General features: G+C 71.0%; 3 protein-coding genes across 4 annotated transcripts; 2 read left to right on the plus strand and 1 right to left on the minus strand.

Moving 5' to 3' along the window:
• Positions 1-14: 14 nt before the first annotated feature.
• C28H19orf25 (chromosome 28 C19orf25 homolog) lies at positions 15-1,364 on the plus strand. The gene is made up of 2 exons (XM_035313119.1): positions 15-274; positions 368-1,364. The coding sequence occupies exons 1-2, from the start codon at positions 115-117 to the stop codon at positions 538-540; spliced, it is 333 nt and encodes a 110-aa protein (XP_035169010.1). The 5' UTR covers positions 15-114; the 3' UTR covers positions 541-1,364.
• Positions 1,365-1,502: 138 nt separating this feature from the next.
• On the plus strand, positions 1,503-4,059 carry LOC118158453 (granzyme M-like). Its single transcript, XM_035313116.1, has 5 exons — positions 1,503-2,061; positions 2,157-2,301; positions 2,550-2,798; positions 2,909-3,103; positions 3,961-4,059. Exons 1-5 carry the CDS (start codon positions 1,511-1,513, stop codon positions 4,039-4,041), a joined length of 1,221 nt encoding a protein of 406 aa, XP_035169007.1. The 5' UTR covers positions 1,503-1,510; the 3' UTR covers positions 4,042-4,059.
• APC2 (APC regulator of WNT signaling pathway 2) lies at positions 3,104-14,061 on the minus strand. 2 transcript variants are annotated; one of them, XM_035313115.1, is made up of 14 exons: positions 13,901-14,061; positions 13,707-13,797; positions 13,471-13,627; positions 13,266-13,374; positions 13,067-13,180; positions 12,634-12,711; positions 11,836-11,916; positions 11,367-11,751; positions 11,069-11,164; positions 10,822-10,961; positions 10,671-10,748; positions 10,460-10,576; positions 10,177-10,391; positions 3,104-10,091 (listed from the first exon to the last, which is right to left on the minus strand). In XM_035313115.1, exons 1-14 carry the CDS (start codon positions 14,039-14,041, stop codon positions 4,685-4,687), a joined length of 7,209 nt encoding a protein of 2,402 aa, XP_035169006.1. In that variant the 5' UTR covers positions 14,042-14,061; the 3' UTR covers positions 3,104-4,684. The 2 variants fall into 2 exon arrangements, with proteins under 2 accessions (XP_035169006.1, XP_035169005.1); XM_035313114.1 differs by having other exon boundaries at positions 11,836-11,925.
• Between the last annotated feature and the right edge of the window lie 2,976 nt (positions 14,062-17,037).

Here is a 17,037-nt window from a genome sequence, read left to right on the forward strand (position 1 = left end):
CCGTCTGTCCCGGGGCAGGCGGGGTGTCCGTCTGTCCTGGGGTGGGCAGGGTGTCCGTCTGTCCTGCCATCAGCCCCCTCACCCCCACCCCCCCCCCAGGCCCACCCCCCCGCCATGACCTCCAAGGCCAAGCGGGTGCTGCCCACGCGCCCCGAGCCGCCCAGCATCGAGCAGGTGCTGGCCGACGTGGGGGGCACGCTCCCGGCCGACCCCGTCCTCCTGCTGCCCTCGGAGCCCCCCCGGGCCGCCGGCGACCACGACGGCCCCGCGCCAGGTGAGAGCCCCCCGGGGGCTGGGGGCAGCGGGACGGGGACCCCCACGCTTCCCCCCCCCCCCCCCAGCTGAGCTGCCCCCCACGGCCCCGCAGGGCAGGAGGAGGAGGAGCGGGAGCGCCTGTACCGGCAGAGCCGCGGCTACGTGGAGATGAACCGGCGGCTGCGGGAGGCCCGCGGGCAGCTGGCGGAGAAGTGCGAGGAGCTGCGGCGGGCGGGCGCGGCGCTGGAGCGGGACATGGCCGAGACGAGGCAGAAAGCCTTCTGAGGCCACCCGGGGAGGAGCAGGCGAGTCTTTGTGTCCCAGGGGTGTTCGCCGGGCCCCCCTGGGACGCCCCCGAGCGCTTTGGGGTGCCCCCACGGCACTGGCGGCGCTTGGTTCCGGGAGGACTCGGCGCCTGACCTTTCCCCGGGGAGTGGCCGGCGGCACCGTGGGCTCCGAGCCCAGCACGGGGGAGCCGGCCCGCGGCCCCCCCGAGCATGTCGGCACGCCGCGGCTTCGCCTACGACTTCTCCATCTGGTACTGCCCCACCGACGACCGCGTCGCCTCCAGCATCGCCGAGTACCTGAGGGCGCAGGGCTTCCAGGGCTACGCCGAGCACCAGGACCGGGTGGCCGGGACGTGCACCGTGCAGAGCACGGCCGAGGCCATCCGCGCCAGCCGCGTGGCCATCCTCCTCCTCTCCGCTGAGTCCCTGGGGGACCCGTGGTGCCAGCGCGTCTCCGAGTGGAGCCTGCAGCACATCGTCCAGCGCGGCGGCACCAGGGTGATCCCGGTGCGCGTGGGGGTGAGGAGGGACGAGGTGCCCCTCCTCCTGCAGCACCTCAGCCAGCTGGAGTACCACACCGAGTTCTTCTTTGAGAGGCTGCTGAGGAGCCTGGCCCGAGCCGGGGCTGCCCCCAAGGCCACGAGCTGAGGGGGGAGCCGGGGGGCTGCGGGTCGGGGGCCGGCTGTGCAGCCTTGGGGTGGTTTTAGGCTGCAAGTAAGGGTGGGAGCGGTGGTGGGAGCGGGGTGCCGCGCTGCGCCGCGTGCGCTTGGGGCTGTGGTGTTCACAAATCGGGAAAAATTCTCATTAAAAACCCTTCTGGGAGAGCTGTGGATGGCGCTTCCTTGGCTCGGCTGAACGGTGGGCATGGGGACGGGGCTGCTGGGGCAGGGCAGCAGCGGGACGCCGGCACCCCTGGGGCTCGGGGCGCGAGCTGGCGGTGCACGGGGTGGCTCAGCGCCGCTGTCTCCATGGGACGGTTGGGGCTGCGTCTCTGCGGGTGTTTATTTCACACCTTCAGGCGCTCGCTCTGCTTCCCCATTTCCTGTGACAGTGGGGGGCTGCGCTCCCACCTCGCACATCACCAGAGCCCTCCTCTGCCCCGGCTCGGCACCGCGCACCTGAGCCTCGCGTCGCCTCTGCCGCAAGCACGGGGAGCCCGAGGGAGCAGCATGGAGGCGAGGGCGAGCCTTGGGCTGCTGCTGCTGCTGCTGCTGCCCCTGCCCTCGGGTGGGCTGGGTGAGCACCGTGGGGGGGTCGGGGCGGCCGGCGGGGTCTCATCGCTGCAGGGATCGGTGGAAATGGAGAGCAGCCATCCCCGCTCCCCAGCAGCAGCACCGGGAGCTCTCTTTCCCTCGTCAGCCCGGGGCCGGTCACGGCTGGGGATCATCGGGGGCCGCGAGGCCGAGCCCCACTCCCGGCCCTACATGGTGTCGGTGCAGTTTGGGGGCGTCCACGCCTGCGGGGGAGCGTTGCTGCACCGGCGCTGGGTGCTGACGGCCGCGCACTGCATCCCACAGAGGTGAGCGGGGAGCGGCTGCATCCTGCCCCGCTGCAGGGATGGGGACGGGGGGGGGTTGTTGGGACACCCGCGTGGACGTCCCGTGGGTTCCACAGGCACAAGGGCCCTGGGAAGGTGGTGGTGGGGCTGCATCGCCTCTCGGACCACGGGGCGGCCACCCAGAGCTTCGCCATCCGGACAGCCTGCCCCCATCCCGGCTACAACCGTAAGACGATGGAGAACGACCTCCTCCTGCTCCAGGTGGGCTTCGCGCCGGCCGCGGGGCTGCTGCGGGGCTGGGGAGGGTCCCCGAGGGGACGGTTGGTGTCAGGAAGCACCGCCGGCGGGGCTGTCACGCTGCGCCGCGCTGGGTGCCATTTCCTCTCCTCACCTCGGAGCACTTTCACATCTCGGTGACGTCTCCGCGCTCCCATGGGTGCTGCGCTGGCTTTGCAGCCCCCCGCAGCCCCCCCAGCCGGTGGCTGACCCGGCGCTGGCGCTGCCCGCAGCTGTCGGGGACGGTGACGCGGAGCAGGACGCGGCGCACCATCGCGCTGCGGCGGCGGGAGCCGGCGGCCGGCACGGCGTGCAGCCTGGCGGGCTGGGGCGGGCGCAGGGAGCCGGCGGCCGCGCTGCAGGAGCTGGAGGTGGAGGTGCTGGACCCGAGGATGTGCAACAACAGCCGCTTCTGGCACGGCGGCATCGCCCCCACCATGATCTGCTTCCAGGGCCGACACCGCGGCGCTGCTCCCACCAAGGTGAGGGGCTCGGGGGGCTTGGTGTAGAGGGCGAGGGGACGCCAAGCGTCGCCCCCTTGGTGCCCGGGGGGTCTGCGGGAGGCTGGGTCCCCACTGCCACCTCCACGCAGGGCGACTCCGGGAGCCCCTTGGTGTGCGGGAAGCCGGCGGCGGTGGCCGGGGTGATGTCCTTCAGCAGCCCCCGCCCCGATGACCCCCTGAAGCCGCCAGTGGCCACCTCGGCGGTGGGGCACAAGAAGTGGATCCAGCGGACGCTGCGCCGCGGCTGCGCGGCACGGCCGGAGCTGCCCTCGCCTTTGACACGGGTTTGATTTTAATTTTTAATACTGTCCGGAGTCCTGGTAAAATAACATCCTTGGTACATACATACAGCGGGGGGGGGGGGACACACCGCAAACCCGGCGCGGTTCCGCGCACGCGGGGACGAAGCTGAGGGGCACACACAGGGCGGACGGGGGAGAGCGGGGCTGGGACGGTGGCACTTGAACCCGGAGCCGTGGGGTGGTGCTGGCGGCCCCACACCGGGGTGCTCTGCGTGGGGATGGCAGTCGGGGGCGGACGGGGTGTCCCTGGGGACTGCGCCCCCCTCCCCCCCCATTTCTGTGGGTGCTTGTTCCTGTGGGTGCTGCCCGTCCCCACGCCCCTATTGCAGCCCTTCTCAGTGCCTTTCAATGTTGACCCCATGGGGGTCCCCACGCCCCCTGTGTCCATCCCTGAGACCCCTACGTGTGGCCTCACAGCCCTCTCTCCTGTCCCTGCGGGCCGGGGACCCCCGCGGGACCCCACATCTTGCTGGTACCCGGGGAGGGGCCCCAGGTCACCCCGTCCAAAGGCATGAGTGGGGTGGGAGGGCTGGGGGCACCTTGGGGGGCTGGGGGGCACCCAGACTGGGGGGGGGGGAGGCTTATCACAGCCCGCCCCTGGGTGCATGGGGCCGGCTGGCAGCAGGACACGGGCGTCCCCGGTGCTTTGGGGCCGGCAGCCCCCTGCTCATGGGCGTAATCCAGTCCTTGATGGACTCGTGTCCACGGCCGTGGGGACGCGCGGGCTCCTCGCTGCCAGCCGTGCCAGGGGGCTGGGGGCTGCGGGGGGGGGGGGGGGCAGACCCTTCCCTTGGGGCTGGGTGTCCCAGTGCCGCCTCAGCACCCCGTCCCCTTCCCAGGGCACCCCCCAGCCTGGTGACAGGAGCCCAGGAGCCCCCCAGGATGAGCCAGCTGGAACCCCAACAAGCACCCAGCCCTGAGCATCACCTGCACCAGCCACCCACCACGCCGCCACAACCCCTGCCAGCACCACAGCTGCGAGTCACCCGATAGCAATCAGCCAGCACCCTAATTAGCAGCCTCAAGCAGCACAAATTATGCCCCAGCCCCGTCCGTCCCTGCGTTGCCCCGGCAGTGTCCCTGCAGGGGAGGACGTCCCCGTCCCCGGCAATAAAGGCGCCGCGATGCCTGGCAGAGCCGGTGCTGGTGTGCGAGCGCAAGCGTGCAGCAGGGCCTGGCATTAAGGCTTGGCTTGGTGTGCTCCCGGGGTGCGTGTGCGGGGTGGGGGACGCGGCCCCCGCTCGCCCTTGGGGCTGCAGCACGCCGGGCACCCGTCGGAGGAGGAGACAGCACCGAGAAGCGCCTGAGCGCAGCCATCAGCCCCGGCCCCCCACCCATGGGTCCCCCGGGCTTTGCCAGGTCTTCAGCAGGGGATCCCGTGGGGCTGCACTGAAATAAACCCGCAGCTGGGAGGGTCGGGGTGACACTCGCTGCTCTCCGCTTGTCCCACGTCTCCGTCCCCACGGGCAGCAGCACCCATGGGTGGGTGTCGGCGCTGCGGCTCCATGGGGTCCGTCCTGCCCCGGCACGGGACCGTGCTGAGGCTCCACCCGCAGCGGTTGCCTACGCCTGGATCTTCTCCACCGCCTTGTCGGCCACCGCCGTCACCACCATGGGGCTGGGGACGTAGTTGAAGGGGGTGACGCGGGCGGCGCGGCTCGGGGAACCGTGCCGGCTGGCGGGGAAGGTCCCGGCCGGCGCCTCGTGGCCGAAGGAGATGGGCACAGTGGCCTTGGCGGGGGCCGGGGCTTCGCCGTCGCGGGCACGCGGGGGCCCCTCGCGGCTCTCCAGCGTGGGCGAGGTGCTGGAGTTGGTCTTGGTGGTGGAGAAGTCCTCGGTCTGCACCACGGCGTCGCTGGTCTTCCTGGGGCCAGGGCGCTGCTCCTCCGCGGCGCTCACCAGCGGCAGGGCGGAGGACGGCAGCGTGCTCTTGAGGATGTGCGGGATGTCCTCGTCCCGGATGCGGCGCCAGGTGCCCTTCATCATCATCATCGGCGGCTTCTCTGCCGCCCCCCCGGGCACCTCGCCGGGCTTCCGTCGCCGCGCCGAGGCCTCGGAGCAGGCGGAGAGGACGGAGGACGGGCTGCCGGTCCGGCGTGCCACGCTGATGTTGGGCGAGGACGAGTACCTCTTGAAGGGCTCGGGGACGCCCGTCTTCACCGGCAGCCGCGACGGGCTCTCGGAGCTGGTCCTGCGCGGGGGCTTGGGCCCGGGGGGGGCTTTGCAGCCGGGCTGCGCTCTGGGGACCTGCGGCCGCGGTCCGGGTGCCGCCGGCTTGGCCGCCTTCAGCTCCTCGCAGCGGGACGAGCAGAGGAAGACAGCGGGGAGGGCGGCCCGGCTGCGCTGCGGGGATGCGCCGCGGGCCAGCGAGGCCACCGAGGCGGCCGGGGAGAGCTCGGCGCGGTGCCGCAGCAGCAGGCTGGAGGACTCCTTGATGAAGGTGAGCTGCCGCAGGAAGCCGGAGCGGTCCGAGTCGCTGCCGCTGGAGCGGGCGGATGACATCCGCACCAGGTTGAGCCGGCCGCCCCCCGGCCCCCCCGGCCCCCCGCCCTTGGCCTTGCTGCTGCCCTCCTGCTCCTCCAGCACCGGCATGGCCGCGCGGCCCGGCAGCACCTTCTTGCTGGGCTTCTGCATGAAGGGGATGCGGACGGGCGACTTCTGCGTCTTGTGCTGCTTGGGGGCCGCGGGTTTGGGGGCCGGGGCTTTGCCGGGGGGGCCGGGCGGGGAGGGCGAGCCTCCTGCCTTGCCCGCCAGCGCGGGGCCCTGCTTGGCGAGCTGGGAGGGCGACGGCAGCTTCTTGGGGGCGTGCTGCGAGGGGGTGGAGGTGCGGGACGAGCCCGAGGAGGGCGGCCCCTTGCCGATGCGGGCGGGCGGCGTGGTGCTGCGCTTGGGCAGCGCCAGGTCCCCCGTTTCGGGCGGCTTCCCCAGCCGGTGCAGGCTGCGCGAGCGCTGCTGGCTCAGGGACAGGTTCTTGGCTGCCGGCGCCTGGGGCTTGGCCGCGGGGGCTTTTTTCGGGGTGGAGCGTGGGCTGGGGGCGTCCTTGGCCAGGCTGGGCATGTAGATCACGGTCCTGCCGCGGAAGACCACAGGCAGGTTGGGCACGGGCTTTGTAGGGACCGAGCTCCTCTCCACCCTGGCACTGCCGCTGCCCACAGGACGTGCGCCCGGAGCCTTCTTCCCCTCCGGGCGGCTCTTGGCGTGCTCCCTCCTCTCCGCCTCCCGTCCAGCCGCACTCCCAGCCCGTTTCTTCTCCGTCCTGTCCAGAGAGAGCTGCAGCGTGGACCCGACCGAGAGCCCCGAGACGAAGGAGAGGATGGAGTCGGACTCAGAGGATGGCTCCCGCGACAGCGACGCTGCAGCCTGGTGCAGCCAGGTGACGATGGAGTTGGCGCCCTCCTGGATGGCCTCCCACTCCACGCTGTCCAGGTCCGAGCCGCCGTCCGAGCCCCCGTCCTCGGGGCGATGCCTGGCCTCCGCCTTGCGCTCCCTCCCGCTGCTGCCCTTCAGCTTCTGCTTGCGCTCCGTGGTCCTCCGGCGCGCTGAGGGCCGCCGGCGCTTTGGCATGGCCGAGCCGATGCACTTCTGCAGGAGGTCGTCCTCCGAGTTGAGGCTGGGGGAGCTGGGGGAGCTGCCCCGCACCCGCCCCGCCGCGGGGCGCTGCCGGGGGGCCGTGCCGCAGGGCTGGCCCCGCTCCTTGCCCTCGGAGGGGTTGGCGTCGCTCAGGGAGCTCATGGAGGAGCTGAGCGAGTAGCACGGCGGCGTCTCATCGGCGATCAGGTTGTTCTGCAGCTTGGCCTTCGCCTTGGCCAGCCGGGTGCCGGGCTCGGGCTCCTTCCTGGGCACGGAGCCACCACAGCGCTCCCTGCGGGGCGCCCGGCCGGGCTGGGTTCTGCTGCCAGGCACCTCCCTGCCCGCCTCGGGCTCATCCGAGTCGTGCTCATAGAAGCAGTAGACGGCCTCCTCCGTCGGCGTGGTGTGGCACAGCGACTGGAAGGCCACCCCGCCACGGTCCCCATCCTCCTGCGGAGCATCCTTCCTCCCGGGCAGGCTGCGGGGCCGGGCGCTGGGGCTGCTGCTCCTCTCCACCTCCAGCTCCGTCCTGGCTGGAGGCTGGCCCCGCTTCCCCTCCACGCCTTGGCCTCTGCTCGGCTGCACGGGGCTGGTCCGGCTCGAGCCCGCTCTGCCCTTGCAGGCTGAGCTGGCCCGGGTGGGCGCCGAGCTGCCTGAGGCCGATCTGCGGGCTGGCGAGGCCACGGCCCCGGCCTCTCGCCTCCTCCCCGTGCCCCGGGGAGGCTCAGCCTCCTCCTTGGGGCAGCGCAGGGTCTCGTCGCTCAGCGAGGCGGCGCTGGAGAAGTTGACGGGGGTCCCTTCTGCCGAGTCGGTGAAGGAGTCGTCGTCCTTGTAGAGGTCCCGGGTGGAGGCGCGCAGATGCTTGGGGACGGCGGGGTGCGTGGGGGCGGGCACCAGCATGTAGACCGGGACGTGGACGGGCTTCTTGGTCTGCGGGTGCAGGACCTGGCCGGAGAGCAGGGAGGTCTTCACCTTGCGGAAGCGGGAGGGCATGGCGGAGTTGATGCACTCCTTCAGGATCTCGATGTCGTCGTCGGAAGCGGGCTCGGGGCGCTCGGCTCGCCGCCTGCCCTCCAGGTAGCGCTCCTCCCGCCGCTCCTCCCGCTTCTCGTGCGCCACGAAGTTCAGGCTGTTCTTCTCTGGGAAGGTGGGCATCAGCTTGAGCTCCACGTCCTTCTGCACGTAGTGCTCGTGGAGGGGCAGGGCGCTCAGGCTGGAGGCGCAGGAGAAGTTCTCGTTGGGTTTCTCCACCGTGAAATAGACCATGGAGTCCAGGTCCTGGGGCAGCTGGAAGCGCTCCTTGAAGTCGGTGATCTCCATGAACTTCTTGACGTTGTTCTCCCACTGGATGTTGAACTGGCTGGTCTCCTTCTCCGGCTGGCAGCCCAGCTCGAAGAGCGGCGTCTTGCTGCGGCTGGGCGGCATGGTCTGCCCGGGGCTGTCGGGCAGCTCGCTGGGACTGATGGTGCCGCTGATCATCTCGCTGCAGGGGTCGCTCTGGATGGAGCTGGCGATGGACGGGCTCTCGAAGCTGCCCAGGGAGCTGACGGAGCTGCAGCGGCTCATGACCAGCGGCGTCTCCTGGATGTAGTTCTCCGAGGAGCTGGAGGGCGTGTGGTCCTCCTGGCGCGAGGGGGACGACTCCCGCAGGAAGACCTTGTCTCTTTTCGGGAAGGGGATGGTGATGGGCTGGGACATCCCCACTGCGGTGGCCAGATCTGCCCTCTCCTTCTCCTGCCTCCCATCCTCAGCTTCCCCGTCCCCGTCCTCCATCTCCAGGATCTCCAGCGAGGAGTCGCTGTCGAGGTCATTCTCGCTGTGGCTCTGCCCGTCCAGCACGTTGTCGGCCGAGGACAGGGAGGAGAGGGAGCTGCAGCGGGAGAAGCAGATGGGGGTGTCCTCCACCGAGTACTTCTGCACCGACTCCTGCTCCGCCGCGGCCGGCGGCTGGGCCGACAGCTTCTCGGGGATCTTGCTGAGGGTCTCGGCTGTCTGCAGGAGCGCGGGGGGCAGCCAGGCTTGCTTTCGGCCCAGGAGCGAGGGGTGGTGGCCGGCGGCCGAGCTGCTCTTGGCCAGGCTCTCCAGCAGGGGCACGTGCTGGTACGAGGGCGAGAGCTTGATGGTGTGGACCTGCGGGTCGGGGGAGAGCTTGCTGCCCGCCTCCTTCTTCCTCTCTGGCTCCCTGTCCAGCGCCTTGGGGCTGGGGAAAGTCACCGTCTTCTTGCCCCGTTCGGGCAGCTCCCTCTGCTCGGGCTTGTCCGGCTCAGCCTTGAGCGCGGGGGGCTCGGGCTTGCTGCCCAGGATGCTCTTGAGGTCGAGCCTGCTGGGCCGCTTCTGGTAGCGCTGCAGCTCGTCCCGGTAGTCGAGGAAGGACGCCCTGGTGCAGGGCTTCATGTGCTCCTTGGTGCAGTAGCCGTCGCTGGTGCTGCCGCTGTTGAGGCTGTCGTTGGACAGGCTGGTGTACGCCGTCTTCAGCCGCAGCAGCGCGCGCGCCCGGCTCAGGCTCTCGCGCTTGGCGAAGCCGCTGGTGTCCGACAGGCGGCAGGGCGAGCAGGATTGGGCCCGCGCCTCCTGCGCCTCCTCGGGGCCGTACTGCCAGTCCAGGCAGTGGTCCTCGGAGCTGAGGCTGAAGCTGTCGTCTGACGACGTGTGCATGGTGGAGATGTCTTCCACCAGCTTGTCGATCTTGGCCACCGTGCTGGAGATCTTGTTGGCCAGCTTCTCGGCGGCCAGCGAGACGTCGTCCTCCGGCAGCGGCAGCTTCTTGGGCTCGGCCGGCTTGCCACTGTCGTCCTTCTCCGGCTCCGGGCAGCGCCTCTGCGCCAAAGCCCGGGGCAGCGCCTGCCCCTGGAGGAAGGAGGAGCCGAGGAACATGGAGAGCACGGAGGCGCTGGCCGTCTCCACGCCGGTGGAGATGTTGGGCACCTCATCATCGTCAAAGCAGCCGGAATCGGAGGCGTAGTCCTTCACCAGGCTCTCCATGTGCCGCATCGGCTTCTTGGCGCTCTGGCTCTTCAGGCTCTGCTTCTCCATGGTGTCGAAGGTCTCGGCCAGGTGCTTGGCATCCAGCTCGGCCTCCAGAGCCTTCTGCTTGCGCATGTAGAGGGACGGCATGCAGGAGCCCGGCGAGACGACGGCGGCGTCCTTGTACTTGGGGGGCCGGTTGGTGAGCAGGTTGCGGAGGGCGGCCGCGCTGCCCATGGCGATCATCTTGTGCTTGGAGTGGATGAGGTTGCGCAGCATGCTGACCGCCCCCAGGTCCCACAGCAGCTCCTGGTCGCGGGGGCTGCGGGCGGACAGGTTCCAGAGCGTGCCGCAGGCGTTGCTGACGATGGTGAGGCTGTGCGAGCGCAGGTGCTGCAGCAGCGTCTGCAGGCAGTTGTGGTCCCGGAGCACCTGCCTGCGGGACGGGGCGGCCCGGACGTCAGGATGGTGAGCGTGATCCCCCCCCACACCCCCCCCGTTCCTCCCTCCTGGCCCCTCACCTGTAGTCCTCCCGCGTGGCGATGAGGCTGGAGACGTTGCGGAGGATGCCGCCGCCGCTCTCGATGATGGCCAGCGAGTTGCTCTGGCACTTGTAGGTGAGGGTGCTCACCAGGAAGCCCAGGGCCCCATCCACCCCGCAGATGGCGGCTTTGTTCTCCGTGCTGTGCGCCGACAGGTTCCAGAGCGCGCTCAGGACGCTCTTCAGGGTGGACTCCTGCCCGGACAGGAGGTGTCAGCCCCGGCCGTGCCGCGGTGCCCGCTCCCACCCGTGCCGCTTCTCACCTTGGCCGCGTGCAGCGCGCACTGCGTCAGCCCCGCCACGCTGCCCACCTCCCGCAGCACCTTCTTGCTGTTGATGTCGGCCCTCCAGGAGAGGTTCCTCAGGATGCTCGAGACCACCTGGGAGGGCAGAGGAGGGGCCATGGGCACGGGCACCATCCCCACAGTGGGCACCGTCCCCGTATCCCCAGGCGTCCCCGCCGGTGGCACCCACCTGGTGCAGCTCCTCGCTGTCGGAGGCCAGCTGGGCCACGATGGCCTCCATGCAGCCCCGGCGGGCACACAGCGTTGCCTGCGGTGAGGATGAGTGCGGTGAGTGCCAGGCTGCCCCAGCCCCACTCCCCACCCCGCTGCCCCCCGCAGACCTTGTTGACCACGTCCCCGAAGGTGAGGTTGGTGAGCGCCATGCCCGCGTAGCGCCGCAGCGCCAGGTTCAGGGGGTCGCTCGTCATCTTGTGCATCTCGTAGTCCACCTGCAGCAGCTCGGCCACCGCCTGCAGCCCGCCTGGGGGGATCCACACGAGGTCAACCAAGCCAGCCCCCCCCCCCCCAACCCTGGACTTTCCCCTCCCCAGCACCGCTGCTTTTACCCCCGTCCCGCCCCGCGCTCACCCAGCTCGTTCATGGCCCGCCGGTACTCCTCGTCGAAGGAGAGCTTCATGATGGCGCAGGTGGCCTGGCAGATCTGCGGCTCGATGGGCACCGGCGCTGCGGGGAGAACAGGGGTGAGCCGGGGGGGTAACGGGGCTGCTGGGGGGGGTCCGACACACGCCGACAGCCGCCTCCATCCCCTCCTCCCCCCGGCACACAATGACCCGTGCGGCTGCGTGCCCCACACGCGCCTGTGCACGCTCGCACACCCCTGTGCGTGCACCCCCCCGCCCCCGTCCAGCCCCGCGCAGCCCCGTACCCGCGCTGCCCTCCGGCCCCTTGCCCCCGTCCCTGCTCTGCATCTGCAGCCAGTCCCAGCAGGTCTCCGAGTAGGAGCGGATCTGCTCCAGCACGTGCAGCACCCGCATCTCCTTCTTGGCCTGCCCCTCGTCGGGCTGCGAGAAGACGATGTTGTGCAGGGCGGCGTTGGCGCGCATGCGGGCGTCCTTGGCGCCGGTGGGGCTCTCGGGGGGCCCCGGCTCGCGGTCGGTGTCGTGCAGGATCTGGATGAGCAGGGGCAGGCAGCCCGACTTGCGCATGGCCAGGCAGCTCTCCTGCGAGCTGGACATGGCCAGCAGCGTGCGGGACATGTCGTCCTTGTCCCGCGTGGCCAGCATGGACAGGAGCCAGAAGACCACCTCCACCTGCGTGTGCATTGGGGGGGGGGTCAGGTCAGGAGCTGCCACGTCCCCCCCCCCTCAGCTCCCCCCAGCACGGCCGCCCCTCACCTTGCTGCTGCCCCCGTCCTCGGGGTGGGTCGGGATCTCCATGGTGCTGTCCCCATCCGTGCCCGGCAGCTTCCCGCAGAGCTGCAGAAGCCGGGGTGAGGTCGGGGGGGAGGAGGGGGGGGTTCAGCGCTGCCCTCGCCCCCCCTGCCCGCCCGTGCCACCCTCCCTATGGGCTGGGTGCCATCAGGACCCGAATTGTGCCATTAGATCTGGCAGCATGGCCAGGACACTGCACGTTCTTCAGTGCCACAGTTGGATTTTTAAGCGGGGATCGGGGCTGAGAACGGGCTTGGGAAGGGAAAAGGGTGGGCGAGGAGAGCGGGCGGGCAGCGGGGGCTGGTGACGGGGGGGGGGGTCCAAGTGGGACACGGGGATGGATGAGGCGGTGGAGGGATGGGGGTGATGGAGGGATGGGGGCGGTGGAGTGATGAAGGGAGGCTGCTGAAGGCTGATGGAGGAGGGATGGGGGCTGATGGAGGTCCGGGGGCGGTGGGGGGCCGGGGGGCGGTGGCGGTGGCAGGGTGCCCGTGCCCACCCCGGCGGCTCGGCCGCTGGCAGACGCTGTGGGAGCGCGGCAGCCGCCTGCTGCTCGTGGCCTACTTCTCGTCTCCATGGCAACTGCCCATTTCGGTGCCCGAGTCACACAAAGCCCTGCCTGTGCCTTTGCACGGCCGCCGATGGGGACGGGGACAATGGTGGGGAGGCTGCGCCCGGTCCCCCCCGCGCCCAGCCGGGCTCCGCAGCCCCGGGGGACCGGGGCCGGACCCCGCTGCGGACCCTCAGCCCCATCCCCGCTACCTGCGGCTCCGGCTGCTGCACCTTGTCCTGCGCCTCCATGAGCTCCTTGTCGATCTGCTCCAGCCGCGAGGCGCGGATCTGGGGGGGGCAAAGCGGGCGTCAGCGAGGGCCGGGACCCCCGGAGCCCCCCGCACCTCCCCAGGGGCTGGGTGAGAGCCCAGAGCTGGGGGCAAAGGTGCAAAAAGGGGGGTGCAAGGGGGCATGGGGCTGGGTGTCAGGGTGCATGGGCTTGGATGTAGAGGGCTGGAGCATGGGGCTTGGGACCAGGACGCGTGGAGCTGGTGCAATAACAGAGGTGCAAGGCTGCAGGGATGCGGGGATTTTACGAGGCTGGGGTCAAGAGTGCCCAGAGCAGGGGCGTGCAGGGTGGGGTGGGCAGGGGGGTGAAGCCCCCGGGTGCGGGACAGGAGGTGCGAGGATGCCAGGCCCCCACCTGAGCCCGCTGCACCATCTCATCGGCCGTCCCGAAGCGCTCCTCCATCAGCGCGCGGATGTGCTGGGCCTCGAACTCCAGCTGCTGCCGGATGAGGTCCATCTGCATGGAGAACTGGGGGGGGGAAGGAGCAAAAGGGTGGGTGAGGGGGGAGGACCCCCCTTGCACCCCCTGGTTGGGCGGGGGGGTCCCCACGCACCGTCTCCACGTGGGGCAGCTCGTCCAGGCGCTTGGAGAGGCTCTGCAGCTGGGCGTAGTACCACACCTTCTCCTTCTCCTCCTTCTCGATCTCGCCCAGCAAAAAGCATCTGGGGAGGGGGCACAGCCCCGATCAGAGCAGTCTGCCTCCCCCCGGCCCCCAGCTGGCCCCACACCCCCCTCCAGGCCCCCACCCCGGCACTCACCTCTCCCGATCGAGCTCCTCCAGCAGCCGCAGCGTGGCCCGGCCGAGGTCCCCGACGCTGTCCCTGCAGGGCGCCGCGTGCCGTGGGCTGTCCTCCCCGGCCCCCGCCGCCTCGGGGAACTTGAGGCTGTAGAGGCTGCTGATGTCCAGCTGCAGGGCTGGGGACGGGGACGGCAGCGTGACGGCCTGCTCAGCCCCCTGCCCGCCCCCCGAAGCCCCCCGTAGCCCCTGCCCCACCTTTCAGCTGCTCCAGCACCTCCGTCTGCCCCGAGGACACCATCACCCGCGCCTCCTGCTCCAGCTTCCCCTGCAGGTGCTTCAGGACCTCCTAAAGGGCACGGGGGGACGCGGAGGGAAGCCACGGACGGGCCCCTTCCCGCGGTGCAGGTGCCCCCAGCCCCCCCCCTTGAAGCCCCCCTGCCCAGGCCCACCTTCATGTCCGAGGTCTCATTCTCCAGCTTGGAGAGGTGGTGCGAGTTGTCCTCCAGCTCCCGCCGCAGGTGGGTGTTCTCCTTGCGCAGCGCCTCCACCTGCCGCACCAGCTGGTCGTACGAGGCGATGGAGCCGGACATCTTCAGCTCCTCCAGCGCCTGCGGGGGGTCAGGGATGGGGGGGACACAGTGAAAATGGGGCTGGGGCAGCACCCCGGGGCGCTCCCGGAGCCCAGTCCCCAGCACCTGCGGTGCCCGGGTTGGAGCCGGTGCCGTGGGGCAGGGTCCGGCCCCCCCCCCTGGTGCCCCCCCCTCCGTGTCCCCAGCGGGGATGTCCCCAGCGCAAGGACCCAACCCTGCGCCCCCCCCCAGCCCCTGCCTGATTTCCACCCTGGCAGCAGCTCCAGCTCGCCGCTCCCTTTGTCTCTCTTTTGTCTTCTCCTTCTCCAACGGTTTCCCCGCTTTGTTCCCACCCGCGGCACCGCCGGCCCCGGGCCCCCCAACAAGCAGCGCCCCCGGCCCCACTGTGCCCCCCCCACCCCCCGGCTCCATCCGTGCCCCTTTGGCCACGCTGGGCCCCCCCCCCAGCCTCCTCCTGCCCTGCTGGGGTTGCCCCTCACACCTGCCAGGGGGGCACACCCGGTGCCGGCACACATGGCCATGGGGGGGGACAGGGACGGGGATGGGGACAGGGATGGGGACCCCCCCCCCGCCCCCCACCCCACGGGTCCGGCTGGCGGCAGCCTCACGCCACCTTCATCAGCGCCACGGGTGTGAAAAGGGGGTGCATGGGTGGGGGGGGGGAGGATCCATCCCCATCGCACCCCCCTGCTCGTTCCCCCCCCTCCCACCCCCCCATACCCGCAGCGCTGGGGCAGGATCAGGCCCACTGCGGGGCCAGGGCCGGCGGCTGCCCCGGGGCCGTGGCTGGGATCGGTCCCGGTGCTGCCTTTGTCCTTCCCCACCCGGAGCCCCCCCCGTGCTGCAGCTCGCCGGCACCCCAGGACCCCTCTGCCGTTTTGGGGGGGGGTCCCGCACTGCACAGAGGCACCCCTGGGACCCTGGCACCCCCGAGGGCCTTCCCACCCCTCCCTTGGCTCCAGGAAAAGCCGCCCCAAGCCGCTGGGGACCCCCACAGCATCCTGCCCACGGCTGCCTCGGTTCCCGCAGGGGGACAAGGGCGGCGGATGAGGGAGATGGGATGAGGGAGGCAGGGGGAGGATAGAGGGAGGGGGAGGATGAAGGCAGGAGAATGGAGGCAGGAGGATGATGAAGGCAGGAGGATGAGGAAGGCAGAGGGATGAAGGAGGCAGAGGGATGAAGGAGGCAGGAAGATGATGGAGACGGGGGTGATGGAGGCAGGGGGAGGATGGAGGAAGAGGGAGGATGGAGGAAGGGGGATGATGAAGGCAGAGGGATGAAGGAGGGAGGAGGAGGATGGAGACAGGGAGGATGGAGGCGGGGGGATGATGAAGGCAGAGGGGTGAAGAAGGGAGGAGGATGATGGAGACGGGGATGAGGGCGGCAGGAGCAGCTGCCAGACCTGGGCTGCAGGTGGGACAACGCGGGATGGAAAATGACGCCTGGTGGTCCCAGCTCAGCCTCCCGTTACCACAGTGACCGGCGATGATGGGGTGGTGGGGGGGGGGGGGGGGGGGCCCGGGCCCCCCCCCACCCCCCAGCGGCCGGGGCCGGGGCGGGGGGGGGGGACTCGTGGTGTGCTGGGGTGCCGTGTGCTGCTGCATTCGGGGTGGGCTGGGACCGGGGGCTGCGGGCACCAACCCCAAGGCACAGCGGGGAAACTGAGGCACAGAGCAGCCCCTCCCCGGGACGCCCCCCCCCAGCTCTGCGGCAACAGCTTCGGCTTGGAGCAGGGGGGTTGGGGGTGCTGCTGGGGCCGCAGCAGCCCTGGGGGGGTCACCACAGCCCCTCAGCGGGGCGGGGGGCGCCCTGTGGGACCCCCCCCCCCAGCTATAGGGGGGCACCCCGCCGGCCTCCATCCCAGCTCCTTGATCCAGCTGGGGGGGGGACGACGGGGGGGTAATGGGGGGGGGTGATGGGGGCGGGGGGGGGGCTCTGCGCCCTGAACTTGTGCCGGCCGAACGCAGCCGCTGGCGGCGGCGCTGGAGATCTGCAGCCTGCGGGGTGGGGCCGGCGGCACCTGCATTTGCGAAGCGTCTAGACACGGGGGGGGGGGGGGGGCCGGGGCGGGGGCCCCCCCCCCCCAACCCACGGCCGGCACCGCGGCAGCCGCCGCACCCCCGGATCCGGTGTCCCCCCGCAGCCACCCCGGGTGCTCAGGGGCCAGGATCCGGCCGGGAAGGAGAGCGGGGTGCGGGGAGAAGCAGCAGCGCAGCGCACAGCAACGCACTGCACAGCACCACCCCTTGCACTGCATTGCACAGCACCACACTGCACAGCACCACACTGCACAGCACCACCCCTTGCACTGCATTGCACAGCACCGCACTGCACAGCACTGCACTGCCCGTTGCACAGCACTGCACAGCACCACACTGCACAGCACCACCCATTGCACTGCATTGCACAGCACCACACTGCACAGCACAGCACTGCACAGCACCACCCCTTGCACTGCATTGCACAGCACCAAACTGCACAGCACCGCACCGCACAGCAACGCACTGCACAGCACCACCCCTTGCACTGCACAGCACTGCACTGCACAGCACTGCACTGCACTGCACAGCACCACACTGCACAGCACAGCACTGCACAGCACCAGCCCTTGCACTGCATTGCACAGCACCACACTGCATAGCACAGCACCGCACTGCACATCACCGCACTGCCCATTGCACTGCACTGCACAGCACCACCCATTGCACTGCAAAGCACCGCACTGCACAGGACCGCCCATTGCACAGCACCGCACAGCACCGCAGCGCATTGCTCCCCCCGTGCCGTGCATCCTTGGCCTGGGCAGAGCCGGGCACGGCAGTCTGGGGGAGCTGGGTCCCCGCCCCGTACCCCCCCCCCCCCCCCCCCCCCCCCGCGCCACCCCCCGGGGCCCCGGGGGGGGGGGGGGGGGGTCACGGCCCTGCCATGCTCAGGACCAGGAGCGCGGCCGCCCCAGCGCTGCAGCAGCCGCCCCCCCCCCCCCCCCCCCCCCCCCC

The sequence above is a fragment of the Oxyura jamaicensis genome (assembly GCF_011077185.1).
Source record: "Oxyura jamaicensis isolate SHBP4307 breed ruddy duck chromosome 28 unlocalized genomic scaffold, BPBGC_Ojam_1.0 oxy28_random_OJ131, whole genome shotgun sequence".
Classification (NCBI taxonomy): domain Eukaryota; kingdom Metazoa; phylum Chordata; class Aves; order Anseriformes; family Anatidae; genus Oxyura; species Oxyura jamaicensis.

Bases quoted from the DNA above. Each gene is read 5' to 3' on its own strand.
- C28H19orf25 (XM_035313119.1), top strand. From the start codon at position 115: ATGACCTCCAAGGCCAAGCGGGTGCTGCCCACGCGCCCCGAGCCGCCC. The intron at 275-367 runs GTGAGAGCCCCC...ACGGCCCCGCAG, and splicing joins CCACGACGGCCCCGCGCCAG to GGCAGGAGGAGGAGGAGCGG.
- LOC118158453 (XM_035313116.1), top strand. From the start codon at position 1,511: ATGGGACGGTTGGGGCTGCGTCTCTGCGGGTGTTTATTTCACACCTTC. The intron at 2,062-2,156 runs GTGAGCGGGGAG...TGGGTTCCACAG, and splicing joins GCGCACTGCATCCCACAGAG to GCACAAGGGCCCTGGGAAGG. The intron at 2,302-2,549 runs GTGGGCTTCGCG...CGCTGCCCGCAG, and splicing joins ACGACCTCCTCCTGCTCCAG to CTGTCGGGGACGGTGACGCG.
- APC2 (XM_035313114.1), bottom strand. From the start codon at position 14,041: ATGTCCGGCTCCATCGCCTCGTACGACCAGCTGGTGCGGCAGGTGGAG. The intron at 10,749-10,821 runs GTCTGCGGGGGG...TCCTCACCGCAG, and splicing joins TCGGGGACGTGGTCAACAAG to GCAACGCTGTGTGCCCGCCG. The intron at 10,092-10,176 runs GTGAGGGGCCAG...CCCGTCCCGCAG, and splicing joins GCCACGCGGGAGGACTACAG to GCAGGTGCTCCGGGACCACA.